The sequence below is a fragment of the Lasiosphaeria miniovina genome (assembly GCF_030549165.1).
Source record: "Lasiosphaeria miniovina strain SMH2392-1A chromosome Unknown B0T26scaffold_2, whole genome shotgun sequence".
Taxonomy (NCBI): domain Eukaryota; kingdom Fungi; phylum Ascomycota; class Sordariomycetes; order Sordariales; family Lasiosphaeriaceae; genus Lasiosphaeria; species Lasiosphaeria miniovina.
Window position 1 is genome coordinate 5902729 of NW_026848221.1, and position 20814 is coordinate 5923542.

The 20814-nt window shown below is 56.9% G+C and overlaps 7 protein-coding genes across 7 annotated transcripts; 4 read left to right on the forward strand and 3 right to left on the reverse strand.

Annotated features, from left to right (window-relative positions):
- Nucleotides 1-1667: 1667 nt before the first annotated feature.
- B0T26DRAFT_698221 (tryptophan RNA-binding attenuator protein-like domain-containing protein) lies at nt 1668-3525 on the reverse strand. The gene is made up of 5 exons (XM_060441423.1): nt 3405-3525; nt 2798-3322; nt 2384-2733; nt 2126-2299; nt 1668-2055 (listed from the first exon to the last, which is right to left on the reverse strand). Exons 2-5 carry the CDS (start codon nt 3294-3296, stop codon nt 2011-2013), a joined length of 1068 nt encoding a protein of 355 aa, XP_060301357.1. The 5' UTR covers nt 3297-3322; nt 3405-3525; the 3' UTR covers nt 1668-2010.
- Nucleotides 3526-4448: 923 nt separating this feature from the next.
- On the reverse strand, nt 4449-5018 carry B0T26DRAFT_698231 (uncharacterized protein). The gene has a single exon (XM_060441424.1). It carries the CDS (start codon nt 4662-4664, stop codon nt 4491-4493), a length of 174 nt encoding a protein of 57 aa, XP_060301358.1. The 5' UTR covers nt 4665-5018; the 3' UTR covers nt 4449-4490.
- On the forward strand, nt 4911-6151 carry B0T26DRAFT_698232 (uncharacterized protein). Its single transcript, XM_060441425.1, has 3 exons — nt 4911-5436; nt 5504-5686; nt 5758-6151. Exons 1-3 carry the CDS (start codon nt 4962-4964, stop codon nt 5907-5909), a joined length of 810 nt encoding a protein of 269 aa, XP_060301359.1. The 5' UTR covers nt 4911-4961; the 3' UTR covers nt 5910-6151.
- A 5022-nt stretch (nt 6152-11173) lies between these two features.
- B0T26DRAFT_635930 (peptide N-acetyl-beta-D-glucosaminyl asparaginase amidase A-domain-containing protein) lies at nt 11174-13497 on the forward strand (the record flags this gene model as incomplete). Its single annotated transcript, XM_060436777.1, has 4 exons — nt 11174-11531; nt 11585-11701; nt 11759-11887; nt 11951-13497. The coding sequence occupies 4 exons, from the start codon at nt 11174-11176 to the stop codon at nt 13495-13497; spliced, it is 2151 nt and encodes a 716-aa protein (XP_060301360.1).
- Nucleotides 13498-16417: 2920 nt separating this feature from the next.
- B0T26DRAFT_597989 (marvel domain-containing protein) lies at nt 16418-16837 on the forward strand (the record flags this gene model as incomplete). Its single annotated transcript, XM_060435662.1, has 1 exon — nt 16418-16837. A coding segment is annotated over one exon (420 nt), but the record flags the coding sequence as incomplete, so codon positions are not given.
- A 1234-nt stretch (nt 16838-18071) lies between these two features.
- B0T26DRAFT_738836 (uncharacterized protein) lies at nt 18072-18460 on the reverse strand (the record flags this gene model as incomplete). Its single annotated transcript, XM_060443638.1, has 2 exons — nt 18072-18175; nt 18229-18460. The coding sequence occupies 2 exons, from the start codon at nt 18458-18460 to the stop codon at nt 18072-18074; spliced, it is 336 nt and encodes a 111-aa protein (XP_060301362.1).
- Nucleotides 18461-19114: 654 nt separating this feature from the next.
- On the forward strand, nt 19115-20579 carry B0T26DRAFT_673025 (domain found in IF2B/IF5-domain-containing protein; the record flags this gene model as incomplete). The annotated part of the gene is made up of 4 exons (XM_060439539.1): nt 19115-19126; nt 19434-20286; nt 20354-20420; nt 20477-20579. The coding sequence occupies 4 exons, from the start codon at nt 19115-19117 to the stop codon at nt 20577-20579; spliced, it is 1035 nt and encodes a 344-aa protein (XP_060301363.1).
- Nucleotides 20580-20814: the final 235 nt, after the last annotated feature.

The following is a 20814-nucleotide window of genomic DNA, read 5'->3' on the forward strand; positions in this document are numbered from 1 at the left end:
TCAAGCCATCTCGGAGCTTTGTCTCAAGGAATTTGACAAAACATTGATGCGGCCATTTGACCACTGGCCGGTGGGGAGGGACTCACACTTTCCAGAAGAGCCTGCAGGCTCAGAAAACCCGCACTCCTTGAGCAAGTGCTGACACTTTTAGAGAACCGATTTAACACGCTCTGTCATTGTTATTAAACTGATTTCTTCCAGCCAGAGGGAAGAATGATCAGATACCCACGGTAAGCCAAACTCAAATGTGCTGTAGTTTCGTCCAGTGAAGGAGTTCGCGATAGCAAGGACAAAACTCCTTCAGATTTCTTTAGTCATGGATCGAGAGGAGAAAATGGAGACTTAGAGTGTAATCGAGAGGATTGGGCAGCGGACGGGCAAAGTAAAGAGGAGCTTCCTCCCGCGTAGCGGCAGTGACATTGGCTGGACCGCCTTCCCCACGCGGGCATAGCCATGAAAACCGGCTTCGGTCCTTGGTGCCATCATGGCGGTGGAAAACTTACAGTGGTTGTGAACCGGTCCTGGCGGTAGCCAAATCTCTAGGTTCCAGCCACTCTCTGCGCGCTTCCTTTCCCGTGTAGTGTCCTGTCTGCTTAGTAGAGTCCCGAAACGGCACCAGCGTTTCCACCTCTCGATACTGTCTCCGATCGACGACACTTCCGATTGAGCATGCGTAGGTGCGGAATACGAGGAAGGAGAGCGAACACCAGGTCCGAGATACAATACTACACCCGAGAGGGTATGACAGGCTTGTAGGCCGGCTACCGACGTCCGAGGCTCGAGGCTGGTGGACAGCTTTCGGACTGACGAAAAGAATAAACGCTTTGTCAGTGATTGGAGAATAGGGCTGGATGGTGAGTGAGATCTGAATTTGAGGTGGAAGGGTGGAAGCGGGTGAGTGGTCGCTAACTAGAAAGTGGTAGAATGACGTCGACGTCTATTCCCTTAAAGAAGAGGAGCCACGAGGCAGGTGGCGGACAGCCGGAGGGGGACAGAGGTCGGGGTGGGTGTGTGAGTGTGATTTTCGTCGCTGGTAGCTGTCTGTTTTTTTTTTTCTTTCTTGCCGATTTGGGCAGAATATGTCGTCCAAGGCGGAGGTCGATCGCTCCCAAAAAACGCTTTTCACTGCTCCGTGGAAGAAGAGATACCGTAAAGCTGACGCGAGAGACAAAATACCACAACTACCCAAAAAGGCTGGCGATGGCTGGAAATCCCAACTGCGCTATGGTGGCTGAAGTTTTGGGAGGACGGAAGACGGGACAGCGACGGCGAGCAGATAAGATGCCTAGCAGTAAGGTGCCTTGGACGGACGAGCTCGGATCAGGGCAGAGTGCAGAGCGGGCGAGGCGAGGGAGGAGCGGCCGGCGGTTGATCTGATCTCTGGTCTCGGCCCCTGCTCTTCCATCTGAAGTAGAAACTCCGCCGGTGTTCATTCCCCATCCGTCGTGCTTGGCTACATGCTGTTCAAGTCCCATGTGCCTGTTCGCTGTTTGAGGTTCCCGAGTCCATACTCACCTTATTTGTTTCCCACGCCCGCTGTCCCGATTCCCGCGTACCACGCCTCCGGGACTCATCGGCGACGTAACTGTGGCAACCGCGAGTCGAAGTCAATACGGCCAAGGCAGGCAGGTACCCTCGCGAGGTTCTGACAGTGCAAGGTCGGCTCACGGGATGAAATTCAACTCAATTCGCTACGCAATACCTATCCTAGCATACGGGTGTCCAACATAACGTCGCGTCTTTTGTAAATAGGCTTCGATTCCACCGGAGAAGGGCTGGACAGAGAAAGGATCGAAGGTAAATAGGAACAACGCCCAAGCCGCCCAACCCGCCCCCAAAAGTCCGGACGCCGGGTGAGAAAGAAGAAAGTAGAGAAAGAGCTCGAGCAGAAGCCGAAGCAGAAGCAGCGCCGAAATAGACTTCTGTTCCAATTTTCATCGTTGCCCACGTCGTTTCCCGCATCGTTGCCCACGTCCAAGCCCGTGGCTCGACTCTCGACATCGCCCGTCTTTACATGACCATGGCCTGTCCGGCCATGTAGCCGCTGAATGCTTTCTGGAACCTAGTGTGTTAGCAGCGCCGGGCACACACTTGATTCTCTGGGAACATTGCCATCAACACGTACCGCGTTTCTCGTCTGGATGAAGACGGTCCCCGGCCCCGTGAACTTGCACACCAGGCCCTCGCCCGACGCGAAGCCGGATATGAAGCCGCCCGAAGCGACGCGCTCCAGGATGTACTTTACGTTCCAGGCCACGAGGTGTCCGTTGTCGACAATGTACTTTTCGCCTTCGGCCAGCTGGAGAATGGGGAAATGTCAGCCGATATTCTTTTGACATGTGGGTCGAGATGGGGTTTGCTTCCGTGTGGGAACTATACATACGTCCTTGCGGATGATGGCACCGAAACTAGTCAGCCACAAGAGACCGACGCCGCCAATCTTGTAAACATAGAGGCCTTCGCCGCTGAACATGGCCTTGCCGATTCCCTGGCGTTTATAGTCCTTGGTGACGTTCTGGGTGGAGGCGAGATAGCCGTCGTGGCTGACCGACCACGTCTCCTGGCCGGTGAGGCGGAGACTCGTGATATCGCCGAGCATGGGAGGCGCCAGCAGCAGCTCGCCAGGGCCCGTGTAGTGCGACTGCGCCATCTCGCCGCCAGCCACCAGCTTCTTCATGCTGAACTTGAAGGCGCCCTTGAGGACGATCGACGGAGACATGGCAATCATGGCCCCTGACGACGTGTTAGAGCGACGGATATGTCTCGTGGGCAGGCTAGCAAAGCGGAGAGAACGTACCGGGCTTGGCATCCAGCGGGCAGCCAATGGCCAGCTGGATGGTCAGAATGGTGTTGCAGTCTCGATGGCTGATTCGATAGCTGCCCCCGTTGAAGGTTCCGACGTCGTCTACAACCGCCGTTGCACCAGCGAAATGGCCTGCGGCTGGGGCGCCGGCCAGGAGACTCGCGGGAGCTGATGCATCAGGCGCGCCTCCCTGCTGCTTCTCTTGTGGGTAGCCGCCGTCTTCTTCATCTTGGGGGTATGTAGGCGGCGGGGAGAACTGCTGGGGGTCTTGAGGTGCTGCCGACGGGTTCCGCAAGTGCATGGGCAGGGCGTTTGCCTGAGGCGGCCCGGGATACTGCTGCTGCTGCTGCGGGGGCAGAGGATATGAAGGCGACGACCCCTTGGGTGGCGGAGTGCCGGACAGCCCCTGAGGCGGAGGAGGATAGTTCTTGTTGCCCTGTCCGCTGGGAGGAGCAGGGTACGAGAACTTGGTCTGCGTTGGGGGAGCGGACATGGGCGGAGGCGGGTAGTTGTTCTTCGCTGCAAGCGAGGATGACCTAGGTAAGCTTCCTGTCTTGTTCTCTCGGTGCTTGTCACGGAAAGACTACGTGGAACGACATACCTCCAGATCCGGCACCACCGGGCGGGGCTGGGAGGAGAGGTCAGCTTCAGAGCTAGGTACCTTAGGTAGGCACTTGGCTGAGGGCATTCGCAACTCACGGGGATAATATCCAGACATGTTTCACGTTCCTAGAGTGCTTTAATTCGAACAGAGTCCAATTCCTTTTCTTCGACGAGTTCCTTGTCTTTGGATCGTGGTCAGCAGAGCAGAGCGGAAGCTGGTGGACGATGCCCCGCACTCACTGCCTCGCTTGGCAAGCTCCCCGCACTGGTGTTAGTCGGCGGTCTTGAAAGGGATGCGAAGATGTTTTGGCGACAATATAAACAAATAAACGAGGACGAGAATTGAAACTAGAAGCTATAGGCGGCCGGGAGTTGCAAGGCAGGAGTCATCACAGAGCACCGCAGTCGCGCCGAGAAAGAAAGACAGAAATTAGATGGGACACCAGCAAGGCGTCGCGTCGTCGAGGGGCTTCTTTTTGAGGTTGCACCTCCGTCGAGCGACACCCACCGACGCAACCGTGGCGTGGCGGTATTAGGCTGGTCTAATTCGAGAAACCTGGTCGACCCGAATGGCCCAATCATGCAGCTTCTCTAATCCTCGAGGCCGGGGCCAGCCCAACCGCCTCTCTGGCGCGAGCTCACCAGGCGTGGAAATGGGGTTGAAGACGGCGCTTAAGGGCAATAAAGAGGGAGGAGCGGGAGCGGCGATTGGCCGGCCAAGCCCTCCCGCATTTGCCCGGCATCCGTTGAAGATCTGGGCGCTTTCCAAGCCCCACTGCAAGCGGCATGGGAAATGCCCCGCTGCAGCCTCGAGGCTGAAATACCAGCTGAGAGTCACCTGGCAAACACTGCCGGCAGGCACTTCTAATTTAACAGCTGGCCGGCATCTGTAGGTAGCGCTGCCAGCTGTGCTAAACCACACTTACCAAATTGACCAATGGGAAGCGCCAAGTTGGCTCGAGCTCTGTCAGGTTTTGCCTGCCGGAAGTTGCATCACCTCGCATGCGGAAGCTTCCCTGGCTCCCATTCCGCGGGGGAGCTCGGACGCTTGTAGACTAAAAAAATTAAAAATCCACGACGGATCTCACCGATTACTTAGCACATCGAACGAACAGAACCAGGGCCCTTCGCCTCGACTATTGCCTGACAAACGGAAGACAGGGCAATTTTGGGGGCTTGGAAACGCTCTCAATCGAGAAGTGCGTGCGTCCTGTCGCCTGCTAGTTGGCTCGGTCTGCGTGCGCGTGACGTCGGACATAACGGAACCACCAGAACCCGTCGTGCGGCGGAAGCTCCGGTAGTACGCTCGCTGACTGCCACGGATTGGTGGCGACGGGCTCGACACAACACAACAAAAGGAGGCGCGGCACCTCTATGGTGGAAACCCTAGTTTATGAAGTGCACACTACGGCCTTGCGACACCCAAACCCTTCCGAGTCCAACCACCACTAGCGTTGGGCGGCAACTTGCGACAAGCCCAGCCCAGCCAAGCCGCCCCCACCTTCGACGGCGACGGCGACGGCGACGGTGACGGCAACCGACGACAACGACGACGATGCTACGGACGGCAGCCGGGGCGCTCGACGCCGTGCTGGGCGGGAGCTCTCTTTCAAAGCGGATTGCGAGGGACGCCGTCGGGAAACAGCTCTGGACCCGCAGGCTCTCGACCAACCTTGCGCCGCTCCCATGGCACCAGAGCGTGCGCCTGTCTCAGCTCTGGCCCCGGAAGTCTCTGGCTGGCAACGTTAAGGGGACGTCGAAAGCCGGGCCGCTCCAGACTCACTTCTTTTCTTCGGCGAGGCGCCCCTTCCACTCCTCGAGGGCCCGAAGGTCCGAGGGATCCTCGTCTTCCACAAACGGGAAGACGGGCGGAAAGGCGGCCGAGCCCGAACGGCTGGGGTTTACCGCGAGAATGAGAAAGCTGTCAAGGGAATACGGCTGGGCTGCGGTTGGCGTGTATGCGGGACTGACCGTGCTGGACTTTCCCTTTTGCTTTCTGCTTGTCCGGACCGTTGGCACGGACAGGATCGGTAAGACAAGCCCCCTCCCTCGTTGAAATTGGCAAGTGGCTAACGGGCGACTGCTACTGGCTGCCAGCCCAAGTCGAGCACGTTGTAGTGTCGTGGGCCGAAAAGGTAATACCAGAGGGGGTCAAGACGTTCTGGCGCGAGTACCGCGAGGCCCTAAGGGAAAACAGGGTGCGAAATGGTGGCGAGGACCTCGCCGTGGAGGGTTATGGCGTCAAGGAGGCTGAGGAGCGGAGCAAACAGGAAGGAGCCAGTGAGTTTTTTCTTGTCTTATCGTTTTACCGCTTGTTGTTTCTCAACGGCTGACCGCTTTCGCACCAATAGGCTTGGCAACGCAGCTCGCGCTCGCGTACGCCATCCACAAGAGCTTCATCTTCATCCGCGTCCCCTTGACGGCCGCTATCACGCCCAAGGTAGTCAAGGTGCTCAGGTCCTGGGGCTGGCAAATCGGCAAGAGAAGGGGGGGCAAGCGTTGAACCAGCTTGGATTTGCACTGCATACGCCCCTCCTCCTCTCCCCCTTGGCACAAATCTTGATGTCGCTGCCTCCATGCCTCCCTTCCCCGCCCTTCCCCCATATCACTAACATATTGTATATCAGAAGATGGAAAAGAAAAAAACCACCGACGTTATTGTGTAGATAGATAGCGGGTGCATCTTTGTTTGCGTATATAGACAAGAACCCTCCAATAACAATGTAACATTAACTTGTACTGATACAACAAGCACACAAACAGAAATGGGGCGTGCTGTGTAGGAATGTATGTTCCAACGGCTCTCGGGCCGCTACAGTATACACAGTAGGGGGGAAACGCCGGATGCTTGGCACTTGCGTAACCCTCCTTCTTGCCTCAGTCTGGGTAGGTAGGATGCTCTTTCGAGAGATCCGAATCGGATTTTCCTTTCGGGGTTGTCATTATCCCGTACATCACCCGTTTCTTTCCCTTTCCCATTCCCGTTACCTTTCCCAAAGAAAAGTATCCGAGTCATCACCACTTAGGGGGCGTCTGTCTTTGCATTTGTTCAGGGATGACCGTGGGAGATGGGAGCAATGTGCTGTATGATATCCCTGCCTCTCTGCTTTCTGCCTTCTTGCCTTGACGCGCAACTCGTCGCTAGAGTGCCAGATGTCACTTTCCATGCTTGTCAGTTTCCTTCCCTTCCTCCGAAAGAAAAAAAAATTTGACGGCAATAGGGTTTGCGCTAAGGGGGGAGACTTCGGAACGGAGTCCATTTTTTACGGGGACGGGGAACATGTTCGTATCATGGCCAATGGCAAGACAGAGGTCCTTTTTAGTTTGGAGCTTGATGTTCTTTTTTTTTTGGGTGCTAGGTTAGGTTGTCTTTGACTGTTGTCCTGATGGGAATGTCTGTCTCGATCTCGTCTCTCGACCTCGCTGGTCTGAGTGCTTTTGGTGTTATCAGGCACATGCTCAGGCACATTCGCGCTGCTATGGACTGGCAGGCGGTTCCAAATGCTCTCCGTCTCTCTTCGTATGTGTGTGTGTGTGTGCGGTTTGTGTGTTTTCTGTTTGTACATAGCGTGCATCAGGTAGGTACTGCTCCCGGCATCGACTGACTCGCCCGGCCACCGGCTGTTTCGTCTCTTCTACATGCTCTGGCCCCCGAGAATTCTCCGGAGAAACCTGGTCACCCGCCGTAAAACCGGTATTCCGGCATGTGGGGAGGTTATCATGCTGCCGTTTCCTTGCCAAAAAGCATACCATACTCTGCTAGCCCCTACGACATGTTTATTGTAGTATGTAGATACAGAGGAGAACATGCCTCATTGGAGCTAGGCGACACCGAGAATCGTAGAATCGAATCCCCACCCCAGAGGCAAACTCCCCAAACTCCCTCCCTGCCGAGACCTGAGGGCAAACATGACTTCTTGGCCTTTTCGCCCTTTCGCATTTTCACACCCCATCCCTGACTTATTCTATTTTCTTCTCGAGGCCGTATAGCGACGAGCAAGGGCCCCCTTAACCCCGGCTCGGTCATCCACCATTCACCATCGTCGAACGGGGGCTAGTGTCTATGTGTAGATAAATGCTCGTGAAGGCGGTCTCTGGAGGTGAAAATGCCCAGAGCTTGCAAGCCGGCCGCGCACGCGGCTGACCTGCGTTATCGGCAATAGGCTTTTCTTCGGTTAACTCGTAGCGCCAGCCCGTAGTCAGCGCCAGCCCAAGTCCATGAAACCTCGATCCCTCCCGAGTTGCTTGGCCGAGTCACCCGTGCATCGCGAGTGTCCAGACTGCTGCCCCCTTGGTGTTTTGTTCCAGCCCGAGCCCGTAGGCTGTAGACCATCGAGACTTGGTAGTATTGTCTTGCCCCTTATCCTTCAGGGCGAGCCATCATGGGTCACTTGTGCTGCTGCCGTCGCTGGTTGTCCTTGCTAAGGGCCGACCTGACCCTGGGGCTAGCGCTCTGTCTCAGACCTGTCTATCAAGAGATTGAATGCCTCCCGTCCGGCTACGCATACCCTCCTAAGATGACCCCAAACATAACGTTTTTCATGCTGCTTCTGAAAAGCTATGGTCGGCATGCAACGCGCTAGCGTCGCAAAGTCTGCCTTCTTGACGGGTTCTGGAAGGGGGCTGTTTAGCACGTTGGCTAGTCTAGCCCCCTCAGGACTTGGAGCGTTGCCTCGAGACAAGATAGCTCGGCTTTATGTCACCGGCGTCAAGGGCGCGAGCTTGGCACGCCCGCCCGCCTGCCCGCCTGCTAGGACCTCTCTGGAGGGGCTACGGGCTTAGGTTTGCCAAGCTTGCTCCGGCTGCCTAACGCTTCGTCTAGCCATCGACATGGTGCATTGTCCCATGCTGGCACCGGTCGTGTCGCGATGGGTCGACCATTGACGAGTTCCCTCTCTCTATAAGAGGGGGCACCCCTTCCCTGATCTCCAACGGACCCTGTGACGATAGCTTCGGTAAGCCATTCTCTCTTAAAAAAATCAACTAATCCAGCAAAGCAACAGCTAGGTGCTGGGATACCCCTACTCCTCTACAAACTGCTTGACCAACCTTGCCCCTGGCCAAGACAAGGGAGAACCTAGACGCCCTCACAAGCTCGTCTCCCCGCTTGAAGCAGATCGGCAGTTCCTGCCACCACACAGCCCTTGCATTCTCGCCTATGTCTGCCCAGCTGCCGAGCATTGTCCCCCTCTGTCTTCGGGTTATTAGATATATATAGAGTTAGCCATACTCTCGATCCTGTCTACTCAAGCCCAGAACTTGCTTCGGCCGTCCAGCGCATCGTACTACGACAAGCCGCCAGCCGCGAAGCACAACACCACTGTCACCGTCAACGCCATCATGCCGTCCTTAACTCGGTCGCCCACAGCCCTGTCACCGCTGCCATCGCCATCGACCTCGACCCAGTCGTCGTCCACAGCGCTGTCATTCGAGACAGCGCCGTCGTCAGCATACTCGCTGTCAGCCTCTCCCGCGCCGTCGTCGTCGACATCGTCGTCGCCAACAACAGCAGTCCAATACCTGCCAGATCTACTCGACGGGCTCGACCAAGAGCAGCTTGAGCTGCACCAATTCGATCCTCTGGACGGCTCCCAGCAGCAGCAGCAGCAGCAGCAGTACCAACAATACCTACCGTATCCCTCCCAGCTGCACCAGCAGCGGCAGCAGGTGTACCAAATCTACCCCCCTCCCACCAGGCACAGAATCACCATGTCTGCCAGCAAGACTACAACGGCCAGATGCCGCCACTGCAGCACCCCTCCCAACAACACCAACAACAATACGACTCCTCCTACCACTCCTCGCAGTCCCAACCCCAGCAGCAACCGAAAAGCTCCTTCGCCGCCGGCCCCATAGTGATGCAGGCGCTGGACATGGCGCGCGAGAGCCAGGAGGCCGAGGGCGACCCCAAGATCAGCGCGCTGCTGGACGGCGCGCTGGCCGAGGTGGTGGCGCGGGTGTGGGCGGCGCCGGACAGCTACGTGATGCAGCGCGACGAGTTCGCCGTGTTTAATTTTTTTCAGTGCAGGTTTGATAAGACGGATGAGGTGTACATGAGTGCAAGGAGGCGGTATTGGAATTTTCCTACTGCGTGATTAGGATATGGTATAGGGGGGCTGTTTTGTTGGCGTTGGGTGGATTGGATTGGATTGGATTGGGTTGGATTGGATTGGGTTGGGTTGGATTGGATTGGATTGGATTGGATTGGGTTGGATTGGGTTGGATTGGGTTGGGGTGGGATTACAAAAGGGGGTTGTTGTGCTTGGGTGTTTTGTTCAGTGGGGCTGGCTACCTAGGGGGAAAAGGGGGATGGGGACAGACGTCGCGGGCGAGGGAAGGGGAGAAACAGAATCTCTCTTGGGATGGCTGTCCTGAACCCCTTTTTCCTTACGGGGAGGACACCGCGTTTTGGTCTGGGACCTGGACCGTGATGGGAGGGGATGGCGGTCCCCCCTTTTACGGTCTCGTCAGGTGTTGTCTAGGATGTTGGTTCCATCAACAGTGTACCCTATTTTCCAATATTTTTACGTACCACTCGTCCCTATTCAGCGAGCAAGCAGCTCAGAATTGGATTTGGCCTTTTGGCTCTTTACACTTTGATGTTCATGCGGTGCCTGGCCACTTACACTGCTCTCCTCTCGGTGCTGATCCCCCGAAAGCCCCCGCGCCAAGACCTCGCAGAGTCGGCCCCTGCAGCCGCTGTGTAACTTGGTATTATACTCTGTAAACCACCTTACGTGGGTCAATTCTATATCCTATTCCGGTCCCAAATCGGCAAAAAGAAAACACTTTATTCAGGTCTATTGACCGATGTGCTAGAAACCGAACTTGCACTAGACTTTTGGCTTTGGCGGACCACCATCCACCACCCAACGTCCCCAGTTCAGCCAGCGCCAGGCGGTTTCGTCCAAGACAGACAGAGAGACAGACAGACAGACAGAGAGACAGACAGACAGACAGAGAGACAGACAGACAGACAGACATGCAAGCTTAACCAGATTAACAGCCGCCGTTGAAGATCTAACAGCGACCTATGGGTGGCACTCGGTATTGTGGCTGAATTCGCGGCCGCGCCGGGCACTCAGCAGCCCATCTTGGCTCCATCCATATCCCCTCCCCTCACTCCCGTCATGCCCATTGCAATCCCGGCCGAATCGGGAAGCCATCACGGCCCCCGCGCATCGCTCGCGCATCACGCATCGCGTTCATCAAACGTGGACCGAGAATGAGATTCGTTTCCATCTCGACTCTTATCCGATTGATTGATAGCGTGTCATCTATTTCGGGTGTTTCCAGTACCCAATTTGCGGTTCAAGTTTTGCAGAGTACGTCGCACAGCTGGGGTTTCACTTGACTTGATGGATGGGACGCGGTTGTGGTAGTCCCCCCGTCCTCAGCTTCGTTCCCCGCGTCCTCGGCTAGCTTTGGTTTTCGCGACTTACAACCATCCCGAACTATCCAAGGTGAAGCGTGACCGCCATCGTCGACGCCGACAATCTGCAGCAGCCCCCGAGGCTCTGCGCGCTGGCCTACCTGATTCATTCATTCACTTTCATCTCGAGGTAATCCGTCGTTTGGTCTTTGCCAATGGATCCAACCCGGCCGGAAAAGCGGCCGTTGCTGCATCCCGACGAGGCGACCCGCGCGGTAGACAATGTGCTCGACCAGAAGCCTCGGGCATGGCGACTACGCCGGCTGCTACTGCTGCTCCTGCCGCCGCTGCTACTTTTGGTGGCTGGACAATACGTCTACTGCCAGCTTCATCCGATGCCTTGTGAGTCGCCGAACGGGGACAGCGATATCAATGGCGCAGAATATGGCCGCCCTGTCGCCGGCCCCGTGGCCGACCACCGCGCTCCCGCCTCGTCCCCCTCGTCGTCCCAGGCCGTCGTCAAGAGCAGATGGGCGAGCGTCGAGGGCTACGGCCCGGCCGCTGCCACCTCAACCACGTCGGCCCCGCCCGCCGAGAGGACCGTCCTCAAAAACTTCGAGGTCGCCCAGCCCGTCCTGCTGCCCGCCGGTGCTGCCGACAGCGACGGCTCGACCTCGTCCGTCGACGACGTGCCCTGCAGCGTCCAGGTGATGCGCCACGACTTTGCCTTCAGCTACGGCGAGCCCTTCATCGGTAAGCTGCCTACACCAGCCCCTTAACTAGTTTGCTTCTGACTCCTGGCCCAGGCGATTACGCGCCGCCCGACTGCGACTTCAACCGTGTGGTGCTCAACTTCAGCGTCGTGAGCGTGGGCCGGCAGTATGACCGCCTGGCCCTGATGTATCTCGGCGACGTCGAAATCTGTATGTCCAGCCCCTGCCCCTGCAGACTTGGTTAACGCCGGCCTCTAACTTGCCCAGGGCGCACCTCGACTGCCGAGCCGACGACTCCCCCGGGCATCAGCTGGATCTACCTCAAGGACGCCACCGAGTATCTGTCCCTCTGGAGAGAGCCGCAAAAGGTCATCTTTGATCTGGGAAACCTAGTCAGTAAGCTTCGGGTGCCTCGACTATTTGCCCGCCAGCGAGAGGAGAGCTGACCGTGTCGCGCAGATGACAAGTACACGGGCATTTTCAACACCACCCTGACGGCCATCTTCTTCAAGAGCGACGTGCCCACCGATGCGGCGCCGCCCAGCGACTTGGTCATCCCCATCTCGGCGCGGCAGGCGGCCAACAACTCGGTCAGCCAGTTCACCGTCCCCCTGCAGAACGCGACCAACACCATCGGCAACTTCCCCCGCAACGTGCGGCGTGCCGTCTTCTCCGTCTCGGCCAACGGCCAGGCCAACGAGGAGTTCTGGTGGAGCAACGTCCTGCAGAGCGACATCTACGCCTTCAACGCCACCGCCGGCCAGCTGACCGGCTACAGCCCGTTCCGCGAGGTGCAGGTGCTGATCGACGGCCAGCTAGCCGGCGTCGAGTGGCCCTTCCCCGTCATCTTCACCGGCGGCGTGGTCCCGAGCCTGCACCGGCCCATCGCCGGCATCAACGCGTTCGACCTGCGCGAGCACGAGATGGACATCACGCCGTTCCTGCCGCTGCTCTGCGACGGCGGCCCGCACACCTTCACCATCCGCATCGCCGGGCTGGACGACGACGTCGAAGACAGCGGGCCCTCGTCGGACCCGAACAGGGTCTACTCGGCGGCGCTGACCGAGACGGTCGACGAGAGCTGGTATGTGACGGGCAAGATCTTCGTGTGGCTCGACGCGGACCCGATGTCCATCACGACGGGCGACCGCCGCCCAACAGTACAGGCGCCCGCGCCCGCCGTCAGCATCCTGCATCGCCTGACGCAGTCGGCCAACGGCACCAACGAGACACTGGCCTACGACACGACGGTGCGGCGCGACCTGCTGGTCAGCGCGCGCGTCGTGTCGCAGTCGTCGGCCGACACCGTGTCGTGGTCCCAGGCCCTGACCTACTCCAACCGCGGCGTCGTGTCTGCCTTCGGCTACAACCAGATCAACGACTTCCTCGTCAGCGGCGTCGACCAGGCCACCGGCGCGCCCGTCGGCGCCAGCGGATCCTACCGCGCCGCCTACCGCTACCCGCTCTTCGCCAACCAGACCTACAGCGTGTCCCCGCAGGGCAACCTGTCCATCCGCGCGTACCTCGAGCAGGGCAAGCAGCTCGAGACCTCGGCGGGCGGGGCCGGCGTCTTCGCCAGCGGGCTCGAGGCGTTCGGCGCCCTGGGCGCGCGCTACGCCGGCTCGGCCCTGACCACCACCAAGTCCGGCTCCGCCGCCTTCTTCCAGACCGGCGACCAGCGCTCCAGCTCCGGCTACGGCGACGCGCAACAGGTCCTCCGCTTCGCCGGCGTCTCCGCATCCGGCTTCCTCGGCGATAATGGTCCTGACGTCGAGCTCTACTTCCGCAACGTCTCCGCCGTCAACGCCTCCGTCGTCTACGACGTCAAGCGCCTTGCCGGCGCCACACTTGCTACTGACGATGTTGGGAGCAGCAGCAGCAGCAGCAGCAGCGGTGGTGGTGGTGGTGGTCAAGAGGCCGCGGCCGTGTACGGCGACCCCCCGACCGACGGCGCGGGACACGGCGCGCCGAGGGTGTTTATGGGCAGGCAAGGCGTCGACGTTTAGCGAGTTTGTGCTGTGGATGTGCGTCTCATCCCACTGTGCTGTGCTAATTTCGCCGCTGCCGTACATACAGAGGCACATGGGTAGCTATGATAAATCAGCACATGTGTTGTATGCATGTACAAACACAAATGTTTTGTTTGCGCAGTGACGTGGTTAATTACCGGGAGTATATATCTGTGTATGAGTGAGTGTGTATGAGTGAGTGTGTATGAGCGAGCAAATGCCATCTTTGTGCTCTTCTTTGACGTCAAAGTTGTATGTTTGTTTGTACATACAATACAAAACTTACATGTACCTGCCTCTCCTCTGGCACGCAGCCCGGACAAAGGCAGATATGTAACCAATGGTGGTACATACAGACCCCGCCGTACTTTACTTTACCTGTAAGTAGAAGGCAGACAGGCAACGGCCATATTCTCTGCCTCCATCTGTGGCACAATCCATACTACCGTAATACTACTACCGTCCTCGTCATCATGATACTTAGTACAATACATACAAAATACGCAACCTGCCCAGACCAGCCAGGAAGAAAGGTATCAGCCGAACGGACGGCCTTTCTGCTTACTTGTTTGCTTGCTTTTCTTATTTTGAGGTTCGGTTATTCGATCGACTAGTTCCTATCGAAATATAAGATAGGGGCTTTGACTGGTTAATTTCTGTCCAAGAAATATTCGGGTGAGAAATTCAGCTAGTTGTGAGAAGACATGTGGAAAAAAAAGTGCCCGCCCATACTGCGCGCGGCACATATGGGTAAGGTGTACATTTGCAATGTAAAGCAGTTTAACGCATTTTCGGAATTCGATTGCCAGAAAGAAGGGAAAAATCTTCGTTCTCCATAGCTGGCAAAAATGAAATGACGGAATGGAAACACTTTTCGTTGACTCGCACCTCATCGTGCCACGCATGTCCAAACAAGGTGTGACGTTCTAAATGGGGGTTTGTCTCGTGGTCCAGGAACTCAAAAACCATTCATTCATTCTCAGCTTTGGTATGACGTGCGTGCCTGTGTGACGAGAGCCCTATCTTGCTGGAGTGTGGCAGATTAGTTACTGGCCCTAGTTGTCCTCATCATCGCGACATAGAGTTTGCTGTTTTAGTTCGAAAGTCGGAGCATTCTCTTGGAGATTCTTGAAGCTGGGCCATGTATGTATATACGATACGTGGACCTATATGTTGCCAACCAGGTTCGGAAATTTGATATGACTTTACACTGCCGTGAAGATGCTGGACGTGTGGGCTACTTAGCGACTACCGAAGCACATATCCTACCCGGGTCCTCGGATGGTTGCAGTGCATTGTCATGATGTTGACGAAGTGAACAGCTGTCCACCAGACAACCCGTGGTCCGAAGCCCCGGGTTACTGGGGTGCACCAAAGTCAGGCAGTCGCCGACCCCAGCGCCCAGCCCCATTTTCGACTTGCATCGCCAACTGCCAACAGCAAGCTGCCGGTATCAAACTTGGCCCGCTGACTCCATCGCGCTGGCCAACAGGGCATGAGAAACACAAGCGTGCATGCAGGCGGCTGCTGACTGGTGGTGCTGGCGCGAAGAGAAAAAGCCGTTTCACATCTCGTCTTCCTGAGAAGGGCGCAAGCCGCAAGCCGCACGCCGAGCGGCAGCGGCAGTTCGTCTGCAGGTTCGACGTTGCTGGGCCAAGCTGCATGGCCAACCAGGATGGGGCCGGCCGGGGGGGGGGCCTCGAGACCCGGGGAGGCGCTGTGGGCGAATCGATTATTCATTGCACGCGAAACCGGAAAAGTGCGGCGAATTGGCATCAAGAACCACAGGGGAGACACCGACACCGCTTACAGCGGCCACACCACCACGGCACACAGTGGCATGTCACACTGGTCCCCCGTTCAACGAGGTGTGGAGACAGGGTTCAACAAGCATGCATGCAGGCCCGTTTCTGGACGCAACGCAACCGCAACCCGACTCTCTCACCACGGAAACACTGGACAGTGTGACTGGAAATTATTACCGCTCATCAATCACTTGCCGGTTAATATGGAATAATGGACACAGGACAGCATGTGGCAACCAAGTAAGGCGGGAATATCTAGGAATAAAATAGCAATTAAGCTCGACACGCCGTCAGGTGCTGAACTGCTACTGCCAAGCGCCGCCCGTCTGCCAACCGGGGTCATCCGAGGGCTGATGGAAGGAAGAGCTGGAGAGCTTCGAAGCCCAGTACCGGGCCCCACCACTTCCGTCATCGCCCCCACTTTTTAGCCTGTCACTAAGGAGACGATGCACTTCCAAGGTGCCAACTAGAAGGGAGCTTCCTTCCCTCGCTTCACACCACCCTCTCACTGACTGACTGACTGACTGACGCTGCGCTTGGTCTATTACATATTACGCGAACATACGAGCCGTTTCTTTCGATCCCGTTAGCGTGTTGTTAGCCTGCCTGCCTGCCTGTCCGGCCCTGGTCCCGTCCTCCAAGACCCTCTCGGGAATTAAAGACGAGCCAGTCCCCTCCCCACCTCCGGCCGATCCTCCCACCTTTATTTGTCTTGCTCATCCCAACAACCACTCCGACCCTTTCCATCCGCCATATTCCAGGAACAAGGCAATAAAAAAAGAAACTTTCCCGATCTCGCCTTCTTCCTACCGCATCCAATACCATAAAGATACCCTCTACTTTGCGCAGCCTCTATATCCGCCTTTCCTTTGGAAATCTAAACAAGCTTCGGCATCGAATATCGCCAGCTAAGCAAGCAGTCTTCTTCCCACCTTTGCGCCGCGCGCGCGCGTTACGGAAGCAACTCGCCGGCTTCTCTTCCTTCCTCGGAAAAGCTGAAACCGTCCTGCGCAACATAAATCTCACCATCCCTCTGTGCGACGAGATATCGCCGCCAGAAACACATATACATACATACATACGCACATACACCAAAACAAAACGAAATGGAGATCATACAGGTCCTGCTGCGCGGCCTGCAGCTGCTGTGGACGCTGCTCCTGACGGCGCTGGTGGGCAACGTGATCGCGAGCAACGTGGCGGCAGCGGCGTCGGCATCAGCACTAGTCAACTTCACCATGTTCGTGGTGGTGGTGGCGTGGCTAGTGTCGCTGTACGGGCTGGCGGCGGGCGTGGTGGACAGCGTGTCGTCGCGGTTCGCGTCGCCGGCGGCCGTGTTTACCGTCGACGCGGTCGCCGCCGGCATCTTCCTGATCACCGCCATCGCGCTGGCCGCCAAGCTCGGCGTCGTCAACTGCGGCGACCTGCAGCCCGGCTCCAAGCCTGGTGACTGGATTGGCTATGGCAGCTTTGATGATGCGAAGCGCTGCCGCGAGCTCCAGGCCAGCACCGTCTTCATGTGGTTCCTCTTCGTCACCGTCGTGGCTGGGATCGTGCTCGGCAGGCTCGGCGGCGGTAGCCGCCGGATGGGCGGCTCCGTTGGCGCCCCTTCCATGTCGCATATCGGCCGCTGAACGAGAGAGAGATGGTTGGAGGGGATGGGAGAGAGAGGCCGAGGCTGGTGGGTGTGATGGGGTGACTAGGGAAACCTTTGGCTCTGACACGGAAAGAAGAGTGAAGTCTCAACCACTGCTGTTGGACACACACTTTTTGTTTCTTTCCTTTTTGGTGCACGCCAACCCTCCCCCTATTACTTCTTACCTCGGCCAGGCAGGTTTTCTGATGGCGGGCATTGTTCTGAGCCCTGTTTCTTCTTCTTTTTAATGACGTTGTCGGATTAACGCAGATTACGTTGTATTCTGGCAAAAAAAACTCGGGAGCGAGCGGGCGGGCAGGCAAGACTTGCTTTTTTTCATTAGGAAGGGGGTTTATCTTGTGTACACCGAACGGAGGCGCCTTGGTTTGGAAGGCATTTGGGGGGTTTTTGTTCTACTTTTTTACTTCATTGTTTGTTTATTTATGAATGATACCGATACCGTGGTATGGCTTTAGAGCAAAAGGAAATTTGGAGGGAAGGGAGGAAAGGGGTCATGGGGGGAAAACAGGCTTGGTCTGGGGCTGTCTGTATTTCTGCGTAGAAAAACATAGGTAATTAGCAGTGCTGCATGCACCCTGATATCAGATCTTGAAGCATGGCTTTGATACGGAGTACAATATGGAAACTGTTCCAACGTCGCTACGCCGCTCTATGGAGCCTCCCGTTGCCTAGCTTCCGGTTCCTAAGGTCTGGATTTAGGTTTGATCAGGTTTTTATTGTAAATAAAAGAGATGAGTTGCTACGACACTGGATCGGTACGGCATGACAGCAACGCCATCAACTCATCCGAACCCGGCCTATTCACGGATACGGTACGTCCCGACACCCAGAACGATGTAATATTACACCCAAGTGGTGACAGCGGTTTCTTCTATGACGGGGGAACATGACTGACATGCCCTTCTATACAATCCACGAAATGTGCCCCATCCCAAAATAACGCCTGGCCCCATCCGCCGCCTTGCGTGGTAATGATATTTTGTTGTTGTGCCCTTGGCAGTAGATGTGTATGTGCTTGGCTGGGCGCTGCAGCCCATCGTCGACGCCGTTGCTGCGCCGAATCGCAGTGTGTTGTTTTTCTTTCTTCTAACCGGTAACTGCGTGTCGTGTCACAGCGACATGGCGGCTTCCGCGGCGCCGGCGGCCTGGAACGTCCGCTTGCTCGTCCACCGCACCTCGACGTTGTGCATCCATTCCATGTACCGCGCCCAGCCTAGGAGTGGTCAGCAACTTGTTTGTGGGTAGATAGATAGGTAGCAGACTCACTCCAGTAGGCAAACTTGCGCCCCAGATACTTGCCGGCAAAGGGCACCAGCACCATGGTGAGCAGCAGCTGCAGCTGCTCCAGGCTCGCGTCCCACTCCTGCTGCGCATCCGAGTCGGCCTCGGACCCGCTCAGCACGCCGCTGGAGATGGACGGGAGGGACTCGACGTCATCGTTGTCGTCCGAGGACGGCGCCGCGTCCGGCATCACGAACGAGCCCGTGCTGCTGGCCATGGCGGACATGTCGGCGGCGTCGGCGATGCGGGGATGCGTCGAGGAAGAAGGGGAGGCGAGGGCTGGTTTGGGCTGGGGTCAAATGCAATGCCGCAGGTGGCTGTCCGAGGCCAATCAAGGGCCCCTCATCGACTTCTGGTTTGGTTACTCGGCGAGATGTCTGGGCACATAGAGCTCAAAAGGCGAGTTGAAGCTTCAATTTGCTTGTTGCTTGCTGCTAGCTGTCTGCTGTCCAGGGTTGCGGGATGCGATCTCCGAACCCCGGACGCCACAGACTGCCGCGGAGCAGCTGCCAGCTCCGCCAGCTGTCTTCCTAGCGTTGCCACTGGCCACGAACCCTGCAAGGCAGGCAGCAAAATCCCACCTGTCAGGTGATTTGAGGGCCGATAGGGCCTGAGTCACAGTGAATCTAGTCCAACGTCATGAAAGGGAAACGCTTTCCTTGTCAAGAACATCCAAGAGTCCTCGCAAGTCGGATTGATTAAAAACCCCCTCCGTGAAACGGGCTCCTCTCCTCTAGGAAGATTTGTATTCCACGGATCCTTTATCCCTCGCCAAACAATTTCCACATATTCCTGCAACCCTTCACCCGAGGAAAGCCCGCCGTTTCAGACAGTCAGCAAAAAAGGACAAGGAAACTGTGAGCCATCCAAGATGGATGCTGAAGTAAGTTTGGGAGTTTACGTTTAGCCCTCAGCCCGCCTTTCACTTTGACCCCCCTCCCCCCCCCGGGCCTAACCAAAAATCGGCCTCTTTTTCCATTACCTACTAGAACCTGTACCGGACTTCTTTTTTGCCTCTCCAAACCACATTCAGTGCAAAGTATCTTCCACTGCATCGATTTTTGGCGCCACGGGACATTTCCTTTTTTAGTCCTCGGGAAAGAGACATCTTCGGCTCCTTCATGCGCGAGAAATAACACCCGAGTCGAAATTGTAAATCCCGAGACTAACCAGCTTTCCCACGCGAAAAGGCACCCGCAATCCAGAGACGGGTCTCGCGCAAATCGGTCGCATTTACCGACGAGAAGCTTGTGGTGGACGCCGACGGCAACGTGACGATGGTTCCCTCTCCCAACGACGACTCTAAGGACACAGCGATGTCGCACACTCCTCGTACGCCGCCTCTTTCCGCCGCGCTCGGCGCCTTTACTGATGCTTCTCAAGCACCGGTGGCCGACTCGGCCGACGGCGCCACTGCCCCGGTTGACGGCAGCCTCGACTTGACGCTCAAGAAAAAGAAGAAGAAGGTGGTCAAGAAGGACGACGAGGCCGAGGAGGGCGACGAGGCCGCAGCACCGGCGGGCGGTGAGGATGCGATCGACCTCTCGATGAAGAAGAAGAAGAAGAAGAAGGTGACCAAGGAGGACGACGAGTTCGCTAAGAAGCTCGAGGCGCTGAACCTCGAGGGCAAGGAGGGCGAGGAGGCGCCGGCGGCCATCTCGGCCGAAGACGGGGCGCAGGAGGGCGACATGGAGAAGGGCACGGGCATCTGGGCGCACGACGAGTCCAAGTCGATCAACTACGTGCCGCTGCTGTCGCGCTTCTTTGTGCTGCTGACGCAAAAGAACCCCGACCACGCGTCGAGCGGAACGCGGTCGTACAAGATTCCGCCACCGCAGTGCCTGCGCGAAGGCAACAAGAAGACCATCTTTGCCAACATTGCCGAGATCTGCAAGCGCATGAAGCGGTCCGACGAGCACGTCACAGCATACCTGTTCGCCGAGTTGGGCACTAGCGGCAGCGTGGACGGTGCCAGACGGCTGGTGATCAAGGGCCGCTTCCAGCAGAAGCAGATTGAGAACGTCTTGCGCACGTACATTATAGGTGAGTCTGCCCGTCCCTGCGTGTGCGCCGCGAGAGACGAGCAGTGCTAATCTTGGGTGGGCAACAGAATACGTGACGTGCAAGACGTGCCGCTCTCCCAACACGGACCTCTCCAAGGGTGAAAACCGTCTATAGTAAGTCGTGGCTCCCTCAATGTCTATAGAGAGAATCATTGCTGACTCGCGGATAGCTTCATTACATGCAACTCTTGCGGATCTCGCCGTTCGGTACAGGCCATCAAGACGGGTTTCTCGGCCCAGGTCGGCAAGAGAAGAAAGATGCAGCAGGGTTAATGAGGTTGCTAGTGTGCTTTTACGGCTTGCTGTTTTTTCATCTTTTGTCTTTCGATCCAGGACGGAGTTTCAGTTCATGTCTCTTTTGAGAGTTTGGGCACTTTTTTCGTGCGTCGTTTGGCAGTTGTCAGCGTCGAGGTGGCGGCGCAGTCTATGCCTCTGTCTGCCTGCATTGCATGATTGATGACGGAGAAATTGTCCACGGCGGGAAAAGAAAAGCAGTGGGAGCGAAGCG